This window comes from Tyto alba, unplaced genomic scaffold (assembly GCF_018691265.1).
Source record: "Tyto alba isolate M040663 unplaced genomic scaffold, T.alba_DEE_v4.0 Super-Scaffold_45, whole genome shotgun sequence".
NCBI classification, from domain to species: Eukaryota; Metazoa; Chordata; class Aves; order Strigiformes; family Tytonidae; genus Tyto; species Tyto alba.
Genome location: NW_024881321.1, coordinates 29,502,936 through 29,516,031, shown reverse-complemented (window position 1 = coordinate 29,516,031; position 13,096 = coordinate 29,502,936). Strand labels below are relative to the sequence as shown.

At 35.9% G+C, this 13,096-nt stretch overlaps 1 protein-coding gene across 9 annotated transcripts in view; it reads left to right on the top strand.

Annotated features, from left to right (window-relative positions):
* Window positions 1-13,096, top strand: part of DOCK9 (dedicator of cytokinesis 9) — a 130,839-nt gene that overhangs the window by 34,760 nt on the left and 82,983 nt on the right. For all 9 annotated transcript variants that reach the window (XM_042805895.1, XM_042805890.1, XM_042805896.1 and 6 more), the window contains exons 2-5: window positions 2,491-2,607; window positions 7,786-7,875; window positions 10,266-10,348; window positions 11,462-11,531. In XM_042805895.1, the coding sequence (XP_042661829.1) occupies window positions 2,491-2,607; window positions 7,786-7,875; window positions 10,266-10,348; window positions 11,462-11,531 (360 nt within the window). The remainder of the gene's footprint in view (window positions 1-2,490; window positions 2,608-7,785; window positions 7,876-10,265; window positions 10,349-11,461; window positions 11,532-13,096) is intronic.

Here is a 13,096-nt window from a genome sequence, read left to right as displayed (position 1 = left end):
ACCCAGTTTTATCTGGAGTATTTATTTTTGTTTCTCCTAAAGGTCAGTCATCCTGCACCATGCTCTAATCAACCTGTCACTGCTGTATGTTGCATACCATTTCTCATGACAAACTCTTCAGAAGGAATAATCACATGGTAAAGGCCAACTTGAATGAACAGACTGACCTGGCCACAGTACTGTAGTGGTCTCTAAACATTGTTTTAACATAAGAGTATCCTGCACAAGAGCTCAAGCTCAGTGATTGACAGGTTAGCATCTTGCTTGCCTAGGTAGGTAGGTAGACACCTGTTACATTGAAAGTGGAAGAAAGGTGAGCAAAGGGTGTCTTGCTTTCTGAATGATAGGTGTTGTCTTCATTTAAAGAGCAGTAAAATTTGAGGGGTTCTTCATTTACTGTGTTAACCTCATCTCATATGCTTAAGGAAGCAAATTTATGCTGGACAGTTATTGCCTTGCTGTTGAGTGAGAGGGTAGGTGAAGTTATTTACTGGAATTTCTTTGGAGTCAGAACTTGTTAGGATGATGTGGGACTGTTCAAACTGCAATTTTGTGAAGGGGTAATTTGGTAGAGCCTGCATCTAGGAAATGTGTTAAATAGTTGGATGAAGAAGGTACATCTTGCCTTCCAAGTACAAAGAGGAAGCTTGGAGCACGCCATTTCAGTAGCTTGGGATTCATTGCAGCAGTCTGAATATTCAAAGGCAGACTTAACAAAGTTTACTTGCAACCAAAATATTTTGTGTAATTAGTACATTAGAGAAAATGTAACCTCTTCTTATGCTGTGTTTACATGCTTCTGAGCGAAGTCAAAATGGTCCAACCACTTCAGCTGTGGATGTGTGCATGAACATAAGCCTTTTCTCATGGACATTGGTGTTAGTTCTTGGTTTTGTAATAAGCCATGTTCATGAGTGAGAGGAGATGTAGCAGCAGCTGTGGTTCAGGTGCTAAGCTCTCAGAATGTTTTTGGGGTACAATATACAGTGAATGGAACAGCTGTTCTCCATCTCCTCTGAGGAGAAAGATGGCAAGCTCAACATAATAATTTTCCACTGTGGCTCTTAGTGGTACTGGTCCGTGCTGGGCATGTTATTATATAGCTTGTGAACTTCTAGTAAATCCTTCCAGTGTGATTGTAAATGGTAACAGTTTTTGTTGACAAAACTGCATTTAGTTCATCGTTTTTTGGTAGATTTATTTTTCAGACTTCTTTTTTGGCCTTTTCAGCTATTATGTTCTGTAATGTTCTTTCATTTTTCTTAAATGGAACTACCATGTGGTAGATATGAGGAAATCTTAAGTAACTTCTGAGTAGTCTGTGAAGTAAGCCTGAAAACTTTGGTAATTTTCTCTGACTAAAGCTTTCCTAAGTCCTTGAAAAACAAATTTATTTGATTGACTTTTGAAGAAAATATCTGTAAGGTTTCTTAGGAATATCATTAATATGCTAATGATTGATAGCAGTTACTGCTAAACATAAAGATATTTCTTCTGTGTAGTACAGCTGGGATTTGAAAAATTATTAGCATAAATTATACAAAGATTGATATATACATAACTCGTCTGATTAGCTATAGTGATGGCATAAGCTGGCCTTGCTGCTATTCATATGTTTCCTATACCTAACTTTGAAATCAGTACTACTGATCTTAAGAAAGTATCAATTGGAAAGTCTCTTGTAAGTGCCACTTGTAAAAAAAAAAAAAAAAAATTCTTTTTGATGATACTGTGATGCACAATTGTAGTTGTAGGAAGTGCAAGCTAGATTATAACTCCAGTTTTGCATTAGTTTTCACACTCTGAGACAGTGCAGCCGCATTGAGAGCTCCCCGTAAACCTGCTTTGCCATCTGACCACTTAACAGAATACTTGGCAGGGTGAAGGTTTTTCTCTGATTGTGCACAACCAGCTGTAAAAGGTAGAAATGTTGAATCAATGCATAGTAACTGAAGAAAGGTTCTCATACAATTAAGACGAAGAAAATGGCCTATGGGAATTTTGAAAAAACTATAGAGAAGGAAGAATGTCAATTAGCCTACCCCAACTGCAGGTTACTGCTGAATTAAAACAAAGCTCAATTTCAGCTTTGAATTAAGATTGTTGAATTGAATTATCCTTGATAAACCCAAACCAGAGCCTTCTGGTCAGTATCAAGCAAAGATAACTACTAAAAAGAGACTAGTCATTTCTTTATATATATAATTTTTTTCCAGTGAAAATACATATGTGATTATTCTGATAAACTCTGACTTAGTGTGTTTTGTGAAATAGTTCTGTTCCTTCTGAGGCAATTGTCTCTAATTATCAGTTGTGCTTATCCATATGGTATAGTGTGACAAAGTCTGCATTCTGAATACTCTTAAGTTTTTGATGTAGATGAAATATCATTCTGCCAACTTTTTAAAGAGTAACTTCTTAAAGTGAGTCAACAATTGTAATTTTTCCTTAATATACCTGAATTTATTTTCCTTATTTGTTTTCCCCTAGGCAAAACCAAAGCTCATAGAACCAATAGACTATGAAAATGTCATCGTTCAGAGGAAAACACAGATTTTGAATGATGGGTTACGTGAGATGTTGCTGTTTCCTTATGATGACTTCCAGGTAATTTAACCCTCCCTCTCCCTATTTCGTTTTTTTTTTCAAGACAGATTTTTATCAGTAGCAGTCATGAGATGATAACTTCCAATTTCTTTGGTTTTTAACTCTCTTTAGCTACAAAAAAATATATTTTTTTGCGATGAGTCCCATTACACTGCTCGATTTATTCTGTCAGGTTACAAAATAAGAAATGGCACAATTTTTTCATCTGTTCAAATTATAAGGTCTCCTTCTGCAAATTGGCAATTTTACTGACTTTTGAAGTTAGATAATCAGTCATTTTAGATATTTCCTTCCCTTTCTGATGTGGGAAATCATGAGGTGTTTGATCAAAAAAAGCATCAGCTATTTGTCTTGGTTTAGTTCTTAAACTGGTGATTTTTATTTTTTTTCTCCTTGTTAACAGTGAAGGACATGAACCTGTTCAAAGAAAAGCCCAGCTCTGTGTTACCAGCCAAAATTTGGTTTTGGCAAAATACCATGTGCATAACAGGTCTCTGACCTGATTCAGCTGGATTTAACAAAGTTTTCTGGTCATCTTGATATATTTCTATAAAATAATAATGTTTATCTAAATTAATAATTTATTGAAATACACTGTTTTGAATCTTCTTGTAGATCCAGTTAGGATAACCACTAAACATGTTAGAGACTGGAAAGTGAGGGAAGTTTCTCTCACACATGCCCATACCTGCAGTCAACATGTCTACCTATATTTGAAAAGTATGCAGACATCTGAACGGTCTGTAAATTAGCTACTTCTAGGGACTGTGTCATAGTTGAAAACGTAAGAATTGTTCTGTAAAAACCTACCTGAAAAGCTGAGCACTTTATTCAGCCAAGTTTTTTTATTATGGGGAAAGTTGGTGATGAGTTGATGTATTTCTACAGAAGGGTAAATAAAATCCCATAAATTACATGTGTTTGAGTTTCTCATTAATTCTCTCTGGCCTATTAAAGTATTTACCTGAGTGCACCTGGACTCTGTTTTTGGTATAGTCTGTGTGCTTCATTTTCTCTGATTCTTACAAGAATAACTCTGCTTGTAGCCTTCCCACACTGAGCTAAAAATTTTGGGTTTAGCAAGCTACAGGTCTTTAGAGTGTAGTTTGGGCTTCATGTGTCCTCAGCCAATTTGAGAGCTTGAAGGACTGCAAGTAAGATGTCTTATGAAAAGAATTTGTACTGCTTCTAACATTATGTAATGATACTAGTGTTCAATTGCTAGATCACTCATAATGATGCCCTACACTAGGTATTGGCTTTGGGACTGAAGAATGTGAGTAGGCTATACCACCCAGATCCCATTCTACAGTCTGGCTCTTCAGTATCGCGGACCAGGAGGAATCGAGGATACTTCTGCTAAGCATACTCTCATCTAATTGACTCGTTTACTTACCAGGAGTCATTCTGGTGAACAGCTCTGAATTATCAATGGAGGAGAAACAAACCTATCAAGAATATCCTAAGACATTTCATTTGAGCAGTCTGTGGGACATATGGAGTTTTTAATTACTCTTTCAAGTGGCCTATTCTGCAGTTCTTAACCTCAGGACTATATGACTGAAGCTAGTCCATAGCTCTCAATCTGATCCTTTAAAGGGAGTGGCTGACTTTTGTTCACAAACTGTAATGACTTTTGTCATCCTTTGTTTGGATTCTATGGTCAGATTTTCATGAGAGCAGTCATTGAAGTGTATTACATCAGAGGTTTTCCTTCAGGTAGTCACAATTTTGGAGTATAGTCGGTTTTCCAGTTTCTTTTTACTTCAGCAGTGTAATATCTGAATACATTTTCTGGATTACCTCTATATAGTCTTTGGCAGAGCCTCGTGTTATACCTAGTTTATATGAAGACTGGTTTGTACTGTCAAACTTTATTATTATGCGATCAGATTTTCATTTCCTTCTAAGATTTGCTGGCATAAAGTTACTTCAAATATTTTTATTGTACACATGACCCTCCAATACTGCTTTGAGTTATCTAGCTTGTTTTCAGCAACACAATGCATTTAAATCTGTCATTCAGTGTATTAAGAAAAGAACAGAAGGCCCTCATGAGCTAGTTATTGTTTTTGCAAGGTAAACCTTTTAGCCCTGTGCAGTTTTCCATAATCTTATTTACAGTTTTGAAACCATTGGTCTTTATCTAGATAGACAGTAACACTTGAATCATTTAAATAATGACATGTTTTCTGTATTTGCCATTCTTCTTTGCATACATTTTTTTTTTAATCCGTGTTTCCTAATTTACTGCGGTCACACAATGTGTGGGCAGCTCTTGGTAAGCCTCAGCTCCAATGTTTGATACTGCACTCCATCCCCCAGAAGATGAATTTAAAATAATGAGCTGGTATATTTCGAACTACCTGTATACACACTTAGAACAGTTTGTAGGTGGAAATTCCTACCATTGTCTAAAATCCTGTTCAAGCCATTTCCTCTTAAAACACTGAGGTTTTTATTTTTACAAAGTTTTTAATCATGCTTAGGGTAAACTGATTACAATCTAAAGAAACACTTGCCTAAAAAGGAAGCCAAGCCCTGTTAATTTATAAAGACATTAAGAGTAAGGCTATTTTGTTACCAGCATGGCCCTAAAACTAGCACATCAAATGGCACTGAAAAGACTTACTTTTCAACACTAGATATCACATCTACAATTTTCAATATATTACAGGAGATTACAAGAAGATTTATGTAGAATACAGCTACATACTTTCAAAGGGGCAGATTGATACCAGTGTTGAATTTGTGCTGAAGTTGAAATTACTTTGGGAGAAATTGGAGACAAATATCTGTGCTTAATTTGGATAACTTTTTTTTTTTTTAGGTAATGCAATTAGGTATCTGAAATGTAATTTAATCTGTTCTTTATATAATTAGTAACAATATTTGCAGGAATTCAGAGGCCAGATTTCTGTAACAAATGTTTTAATGTCTTGTTCTGTAGTCATGGTCAGTGTCACATTCAGTTTGTAACTTTTACCACCTCAGAGAAGCTCGATATTAAGGGAGAACTGATATGAATTTTTAGTCCATATCAGAAAAGAAAGCTTGCACAACAACTGGCTTGTTTGAACCACATACAGTTTGCTTTTCTTTCTTTCTCTTGATGAGAATTATTTGCCTAGTGAGGGAAAGGAAAAAATCCGTTAAGTCACCTTTTTCTGTTCAGCTGCAACTGTTCTCCAAACATGCTGTCAGAAGTAGCTCTAAGCTCAGACCACTACCAAAGAAATATTTGAGCAAGGAGGGACCAGAAAATGTTCTGCTGTGGGAAGACTCACAAAGATTGAAGGCATTGTTCTTCAGTCAGCTGACCTAGTTAATGAACCCTTCCAGATTTTCACTTAACTGCATTTGCCATCGTCTTAAACTTGGTTAGCTGAGGTTATGAATCCTATTTTCACTCCTCTTATATATGTTTGGTAGCTCATTTCCTTTTTCAGAAAAGCATGTTTTTTGTTATGGTTTGTGCTGATCTTCAAATAAGTAGGCTTGTAATTGTTTGATTTCTTTTGAGTTTCTATATTCTCCCTGATGCTATTATATCCAAATAATAGCAAGCTTTGCTTTTCTGTGTTTTCCTGGTGAGCTCCTTACCAACAACTTTTTCCCACATATTGGGTCACTTTTCAGTTTACCATTTCAAGATTGTTTCCATTGCTTTTCACAAGCTCAAGTCATGAGTTTTCTGCACTGAATTCACTAATTGGGTTATTCCCTAACTTGTTCTGATCAAGTTTATAGGGGCAGTCATGTTGTATTTGGACATCCATACTGTTAACATCACTGAGTTTGCTTTCATTCTTAGTGAATGGGCTGCCCAAACTTCCAGTACCTTTGTGCTTTGTAGTCTGTTAATTTCTAGCTGATTCTTTGTCATTGTTTTGTTTTCACTGTGGTCCCCATACATAAGGTGTTTAAATAAGATGAGAGGACCACTTTCCTGCCACCCATTAGAACATCTCTTGTTAATGTGCTTGCTACTCTCCGTTACAATTCTGTCAGTCGTTCAAGTCTATATCTCTTCTAGACTCATGCTGAGAAGAAAGAATCTTCTCTTTCATAACTCTGAATATCCATTGCATCTAATTTCGTGCCTCTTCATGGCTTATTATAATTATTCTAAGTCACCTGAATTTCAGTAATTTACTCAATAATGAAATAGCTTCATAACTAAACAGCACTAGTTTAAAACAGACCACCTTCATGGATCCCATTAAAATCATATGCTCAATGACTGCAAAATTGGTGATGTTTACATTAACTGAATAGTAGGTAAATTATTAAAAGAAACATTAGCCCAAAACTATTCTAGGGGTTACTTTGCAAACACAACCTTGTGACAGAAAGAGTTTGGAAATCTTAAACTATATTCATCGCAGTCTGCACTGATGGTAGACAGATTTACTCTCTGTATGCCATCACGTTTCAAGCTGCAAGTATTCCTAGACTCTGAGATTTGGTGAAATGTCCTTTCTGCTATGGCCTTCTCTGAAACCTCAACATGTAGTGCTACTATCCTAAATCCCTGAGACTTGCTCAGAAAGTTGGATCAGTAAAAGAGCCTGTTAATGGTGTGTCTCGGTAGTGTGTGTCAGTCTTGGCCATTGTTAAAAGCGGTCTTCCTTAGTTTGACAGCACAGTAATTGAAAGGGGTTTTTTATCTGACTTGATAGGCTGAAGTGATTCAGGCCTTCTTTCTAAACCTTCAGTTTAACAGTGCAAGTCTCACTTTTTTGCCTGCTGAGATCTGCAGTTGAATTACTCTTCTTATTTTGGTATGGGTTTGTTACTTTTCTTGAATAATAGTTTTTATATGTAGTAATAACAGTACCTTAATGCCTATCTTCAAAATATTGGAGTTATGTTGTCATGGTGGAATTATTTTTACTAGTATTTTCTTGCCCAGGTTAACAAACTAGAGGAAAACACTTTTCTATGGCATCGATTTCTTACTGATTCCAATCCTGTCCTTGCTGTGAAAGAAGGAACACATTGCTAATCTTTGAATTAAAGCAAATTCTTATTAATTGGCTATTTTGAAATGGCATATTCACAGGACATTTTCTGATGAGCTTCTGTCTTAGTTATAGTGGTATAACTGAGTGTTGCCATAATATGTCTTCTTTCCTTTAACTGCAAGTTTCATTAATTGCTTTTGTTGTTTATCAGACAGCATTATTGAAGCGGCAGAGCCGATACATTCATTCCACAGTTCCTGAAAATGCAGAGAAGGAAGCTCAGAGCTTGTTTGTAACTGAGGTAATAATGGAATTGCATGTGGCTGTGTGTAATAACAATATTATACCTGAATTGGTTCTCTTCTGCTTCATTTACCATTTAAATAACAGGAAAAATAGTGCTGAAAAAAAAGTATGTTTATTGCCAATTACTCGTCAATGATTTCAAGGGGAAAAACTCCACGAGAACCTGGTATTTTTTAGCATTGGTGGCTGGAAAATAAGGATTACAGGATAGCTTTGAATTATTTTGTTTGTGTAATTGGCTTTTGCAGTTGCTTCTCACCACTATGCTTTTGGTTTTTCCAGGTGAACATGGGTGATTTCCATACAAAATATTGGGAGTAAATCTGGAATGAATCACTGTGATTTGTTTTTCTTGATAAAATGTTTCACACCCATCATTCTTAGTTTGTTCAAAATAATCTTGCACAGTTTGTTGTAACAGAGGTATTCATACCTGTAGCACTTGTAGAGGCCAAAATTCATTATGACGGCTCAATTTGTATGCTATTTGTAGAAGAAACATCCACAAACCTGAAGTTTCTCATAACTACTTGCTTATGTTGGTATTCCCTTGGTTCTGACTGGTGTTGCATTTCCTTTAGTGTGTTGTTGAAGCCTTCTAGGAATGAAGGGTTTAAAATGTTTGTCTTTTTTTTATAATATCTACTTGTTTTCTGCTGATATAATGTCTGAAACAAGTAAATGTCTATTGTAATTCCAAAAAAAACTTGAAGGAGCTCCAAATAGCTGAATCTCCCTCAAACCTCAAAGTGATTTATCCACAGTGATACATACCCTTAATATCTAACTGTCATGGTTTAAACCTGGCCGGCAGCCACTCACCCTCCCCTGCCTGGAACATGGGGGAGAGAACTGGAGGGTTAAGGGTAGGGAGACTCAGGTTGTGATAAAAACAGTTTAATAATTGAAATAAAATAAACCAATAATAACAATAATAGAAAGTACAAACGAGTAATGCACAATGATTGCTCACCACCCTCTGACGGATAGCCAGCCCATTCCCGGCTAATGTTCCTGGCGAAGCCAAGATCCCAAAACCGCCATACCAGAAGCGAGAGAGAGCCCCCACTTCCCAGCCGACCTTCCTCTGTATACTGAGCATGGCATTACATGATATGGAATATTTCATTGGTGGTTTTGGGTCCATTGCTCTGGCCCTGCCCCCTCCCAGCTTCTTGTGCACCAGCCCACGGGCAGGACATGGGGGAGTGGGAAGGTCCTTGATCTCTCAACAACAACTGAAAACATCAGTGTCTTATGAACATTCTTTTCATACCAAATCCCATACTGAATCTAAACCACAGCACTATTCTAGCTACTGAGAAAGAAAAATAACTATCCCAGCTGAAACCAGGACAGTGTCCCCACCCCTTATTCTATACCATTTACATTACACTTAGGTTCCATGTTTTCCAATACATTCTGATTAATCACCATCGCTTTTCCCAGTTTTTGATGTATACACACAGATACCATTCCCTTAGTCTATGGGCCCTCACTCCAAAATGTATATTGAGTTCATTTAGTCCATAACTTTGGGTTTCATCTGTCATGACGGTCTTTTAAGGCAGTTCTAAGATAAATTTGAAGGTAGACGGGGAGGGAGGACTGTTAGAGGTAATACATGACATTTAATGAGTTTCTGCAGAAACAATTGCTTGGCAAGTATTAACTTTATATTTTGAAATAAAATATTTTTGAGTTATTAGATGTTATGTTTGTGTACATGCAAGCCTGTTAGTGTAATGTATAAAATTTTGTACTGTATAGTTTCTGGGAACAGATTTTATCGGTTTTATGTTACTTCAGTCAAAGCCAAGATAAATCAGTACTTTTATGTTGTAGCAATATGGGTGGAGTAAACGGTATTTCCTGTTATCTAGACCAGAGCTTAATGACATAATTGCTTTTCAACAGCTGCACTTTAAATATGAATTTAATTGCACTGGAAGTATAAATTTAAGAAAAAGATTGTTTTATTATCTCTGTGTTAGTATGTGCAAAATTGAATATCCTATTTTAATAATGTATCTGTAATTTAATGCTGAGTTTTCTAAAGGCTCAGTCATGTTTTCAGCTGTAGCAAAATGCTGCTTTAACCTTTCAGACAACTGAAGATGGTTAATCCAGGAGCTGAGTGTATTCACCATTTTCTGGTTTTATAAAATTCGTGTATAGCAGATGATAACGTCCTATTGAAACTTATCGCTTGTTGTGGAAGGCTGTATTGCAAAAGAAGGGAAGTGTGCAGGAATTTCAGAGATCAACACATCACATTAGTAGTTCACAAACAGCCGTATCTTAAGAGACTTTTGTGTGTGTGTGTCTAGGGAATACTGTTAATCCTCTTCCAATTAATTCTGATATTTGGTTTTCATTAAACAGTGCATCAAAACCTACAATTCAGACTGGCATGTTGTTAACTATAGATATGAAGATTACTCAGGAGAGTTCCGACAGCTTCCAAGGTATGTATGTTACCTAGTGGTATAATAAAGATTTTGAATTTGTGAAGGAACTTTAACTGTCTTTAATATAAATGTATTTATTCCAGAAATGTGTTAATACACGTAAGATGTAACTTGAAATGTGCTATATCAATGTTTAATAGTCAGTAGAGATGATAAAGATTTGTTGGATGGAATTTATATTGGTGAAAGTGTAAAATCTTGTTAAGCGATTTTCTGGAAAGAAACCATAATAACACTGCCTTATTAATAGGCAGGTCAAAACAAGAAATTGTATCGTTGACAGTATGAATGTAAGCATGATAACTAAAACAGGCTAATGTTTAGATGAAACTAAAATGGTGATATCCTGTTTTTGTAGCTTCAAAGGCAGCTTTTGTAACTTTTCTTTAGGAGTATAGGGAATAGAACCTATCCAGGATGGTTAAAGCAAGTGTTTGAAGTAGTGCAGATTTTCACAGGATGATTCAAAGCAAAAGCCTAATCTATGTCTATTTCAGACTTTCTGAACCATCTGCTAGAGAAATCTTTTCCAATTTTTTCAGAAATTTATAGGGAAAGTATAGAGATTAGACCTTTAATTTAAATATCTGGGAGTGGCTGTATACTCATAATCCCACAACTCTGGAAGATCTGTGTCTTCCTTACCTACTCTCCTGCATCCATCAGTTAAGAAATAGCTTGCTTTATTTTTTAAAAGTTGTGATATAGTCACAGGTTTTATAAAAGTCAGTACCTGGTTTTTATTTCCCCTGAACAGAAGCCACGATAGTCAATAACCATTTAAATAAATGCATTGTCCTAAAAGGAGCCAGTGGTTGCAGGTGTGACTTCTTGCTCCTAAGATATTAGGAGTGCAGTGAATGAATGAGAAGGCACTTGGTTCTCTTCAGTTACACATGAGGACAGTGAGAGGCAGAACAAAAGACTGTGGGCAGATGTGCAAATTAGGAAAATTGATGGTTAAGAAATGATGAAACATACGTGCTTTTACTCAGTTATTCTAGTGCTTTTTCCTCTTTGGTTAGGAAAATAACATCTTTATTTTTGCAGCTATAAAATATGTAAGTAATCACAAAATTTCTAGTATTTTAAAAGCTTTTTCTTTCCTAGTAAAGGGACAAAATCGGAGAAGCTTCCAGTTCATTTATATGAAGTGGATGAAGAAGCAGATAAAGATGAGGTGAGATAGTAGTAATTCCTTACTTTCTCTCGCTTTGGGTAACGAATGTTGGGTAAGGAGCAGTTACAAGTTGGGTTCCGTTTTTATGTCAGTAAATGAAAGCAGAGATTAGCTTCAACAGCCTGGTTGGGAAACAAATGTTGTTACTTCACCTATCACCTTTCAAATAGCCTCGTACTCCTGAGATCTGTCATGTGAGTAGAACAAGTTTTGACAGATGGTGAAATTGCACTTTTAATACTTGGTGGCATATAATCCTTCACCTTTCATAAAATCGGTCTTGTCTTGTACTGTTTCTGTGTAGATGAGTGTATATATAGAGAAATGTTTCGTGCAGTATAATCACAGAGCCAAGTGAAATTGTAGATGAATGTGTTCCAACGTGACAGTACACACACTTAAGTGTGCATGACAATATAGCATACAGTGTGAGTTTGTCACAAATTCGTGTATATGATAACACCTGGAGATCCGTCATGAAAACAAAAGCTAAAAAAGTTAACTTAAATCTCTAAGATATATTCTTTTTAGTCATTGGCTTAGAGAAAACAGAGATCTGTAACCTCAAGCAATTTTAAAGTATGTTTCAAATGTCCAAGACTTTTTTCAGTAACTGCTTCTGTTAATTGTGTGATTTATTGAATTTTTACACTGTCCTGTTTCAAAATACAATGTTTAAATGCCAGTGTTTTCTTTTCTTACAAGTACTATGAATTCTTGCATCACAGAAGAGAATTAAAATGAAATGTTTTTGTTGTTTTTACCCTTTTACCATTACTTTGCTTCTAAATTCCTTGTATTCAGAGCTGGTGCATGTGAAATGCAAGTAGTTCTGTACAAATTTTCCTGGATTTAATGTGAAAAAGTAGTTCAGGCAGTGCATCTGAATAGGTAATATCCTGAACAGAGAGTCTCAGGATGTCATTTCTCCAGCACTGCTATTAATCTGTGCTGTGATATTTGGACAAATAATTTCATGCATCTAAATCTTTCTATTTGTAAGATGGGAATAATGATGATTTCTTTTATACGGAAATTAAAAAGACTTGGCATTATTTACTGTGATATTATTTCTGACAATAGAAATTATTTAGAAAACGGTGAGTTCAACATGACAAAAATTAAATGGAGATATAATTGACTGTGATTGTTACTGGGGAAAATACTTATGGCTAGAATTAGTTAAGCACTGAAAAACTATGGCTTGGCTGTTATCAGGTGGTATGTGTTTTATGAGGAAGTATAAGTGGAGAGGACTTCCTGTTTCCTTCTGCCCAGTTTCCTGTTAGAGCAGGCAGGAAGGTCGTATCTCTTTCAGAGGTGCACTCACTGAAGAAGAGGTTTGCTACTCTTTGAGGAACTTAAAATATAAACACCAGAAAAAAGCGTGCTAGGAGGAAAAGGGCGCGTAATGGGAGTAGGGTGGGGGGGCACCATAAATGCATTCCTCAAGGGAAGAATTAATGCTAGAGGTTTTTCTTTCAAACATGAACATCTCTGTATGCCAAAAAGCATATATGCAAATCTTAGATTAAAAGTTGTTTGGTCTTTTTTTTGTTCGCTTT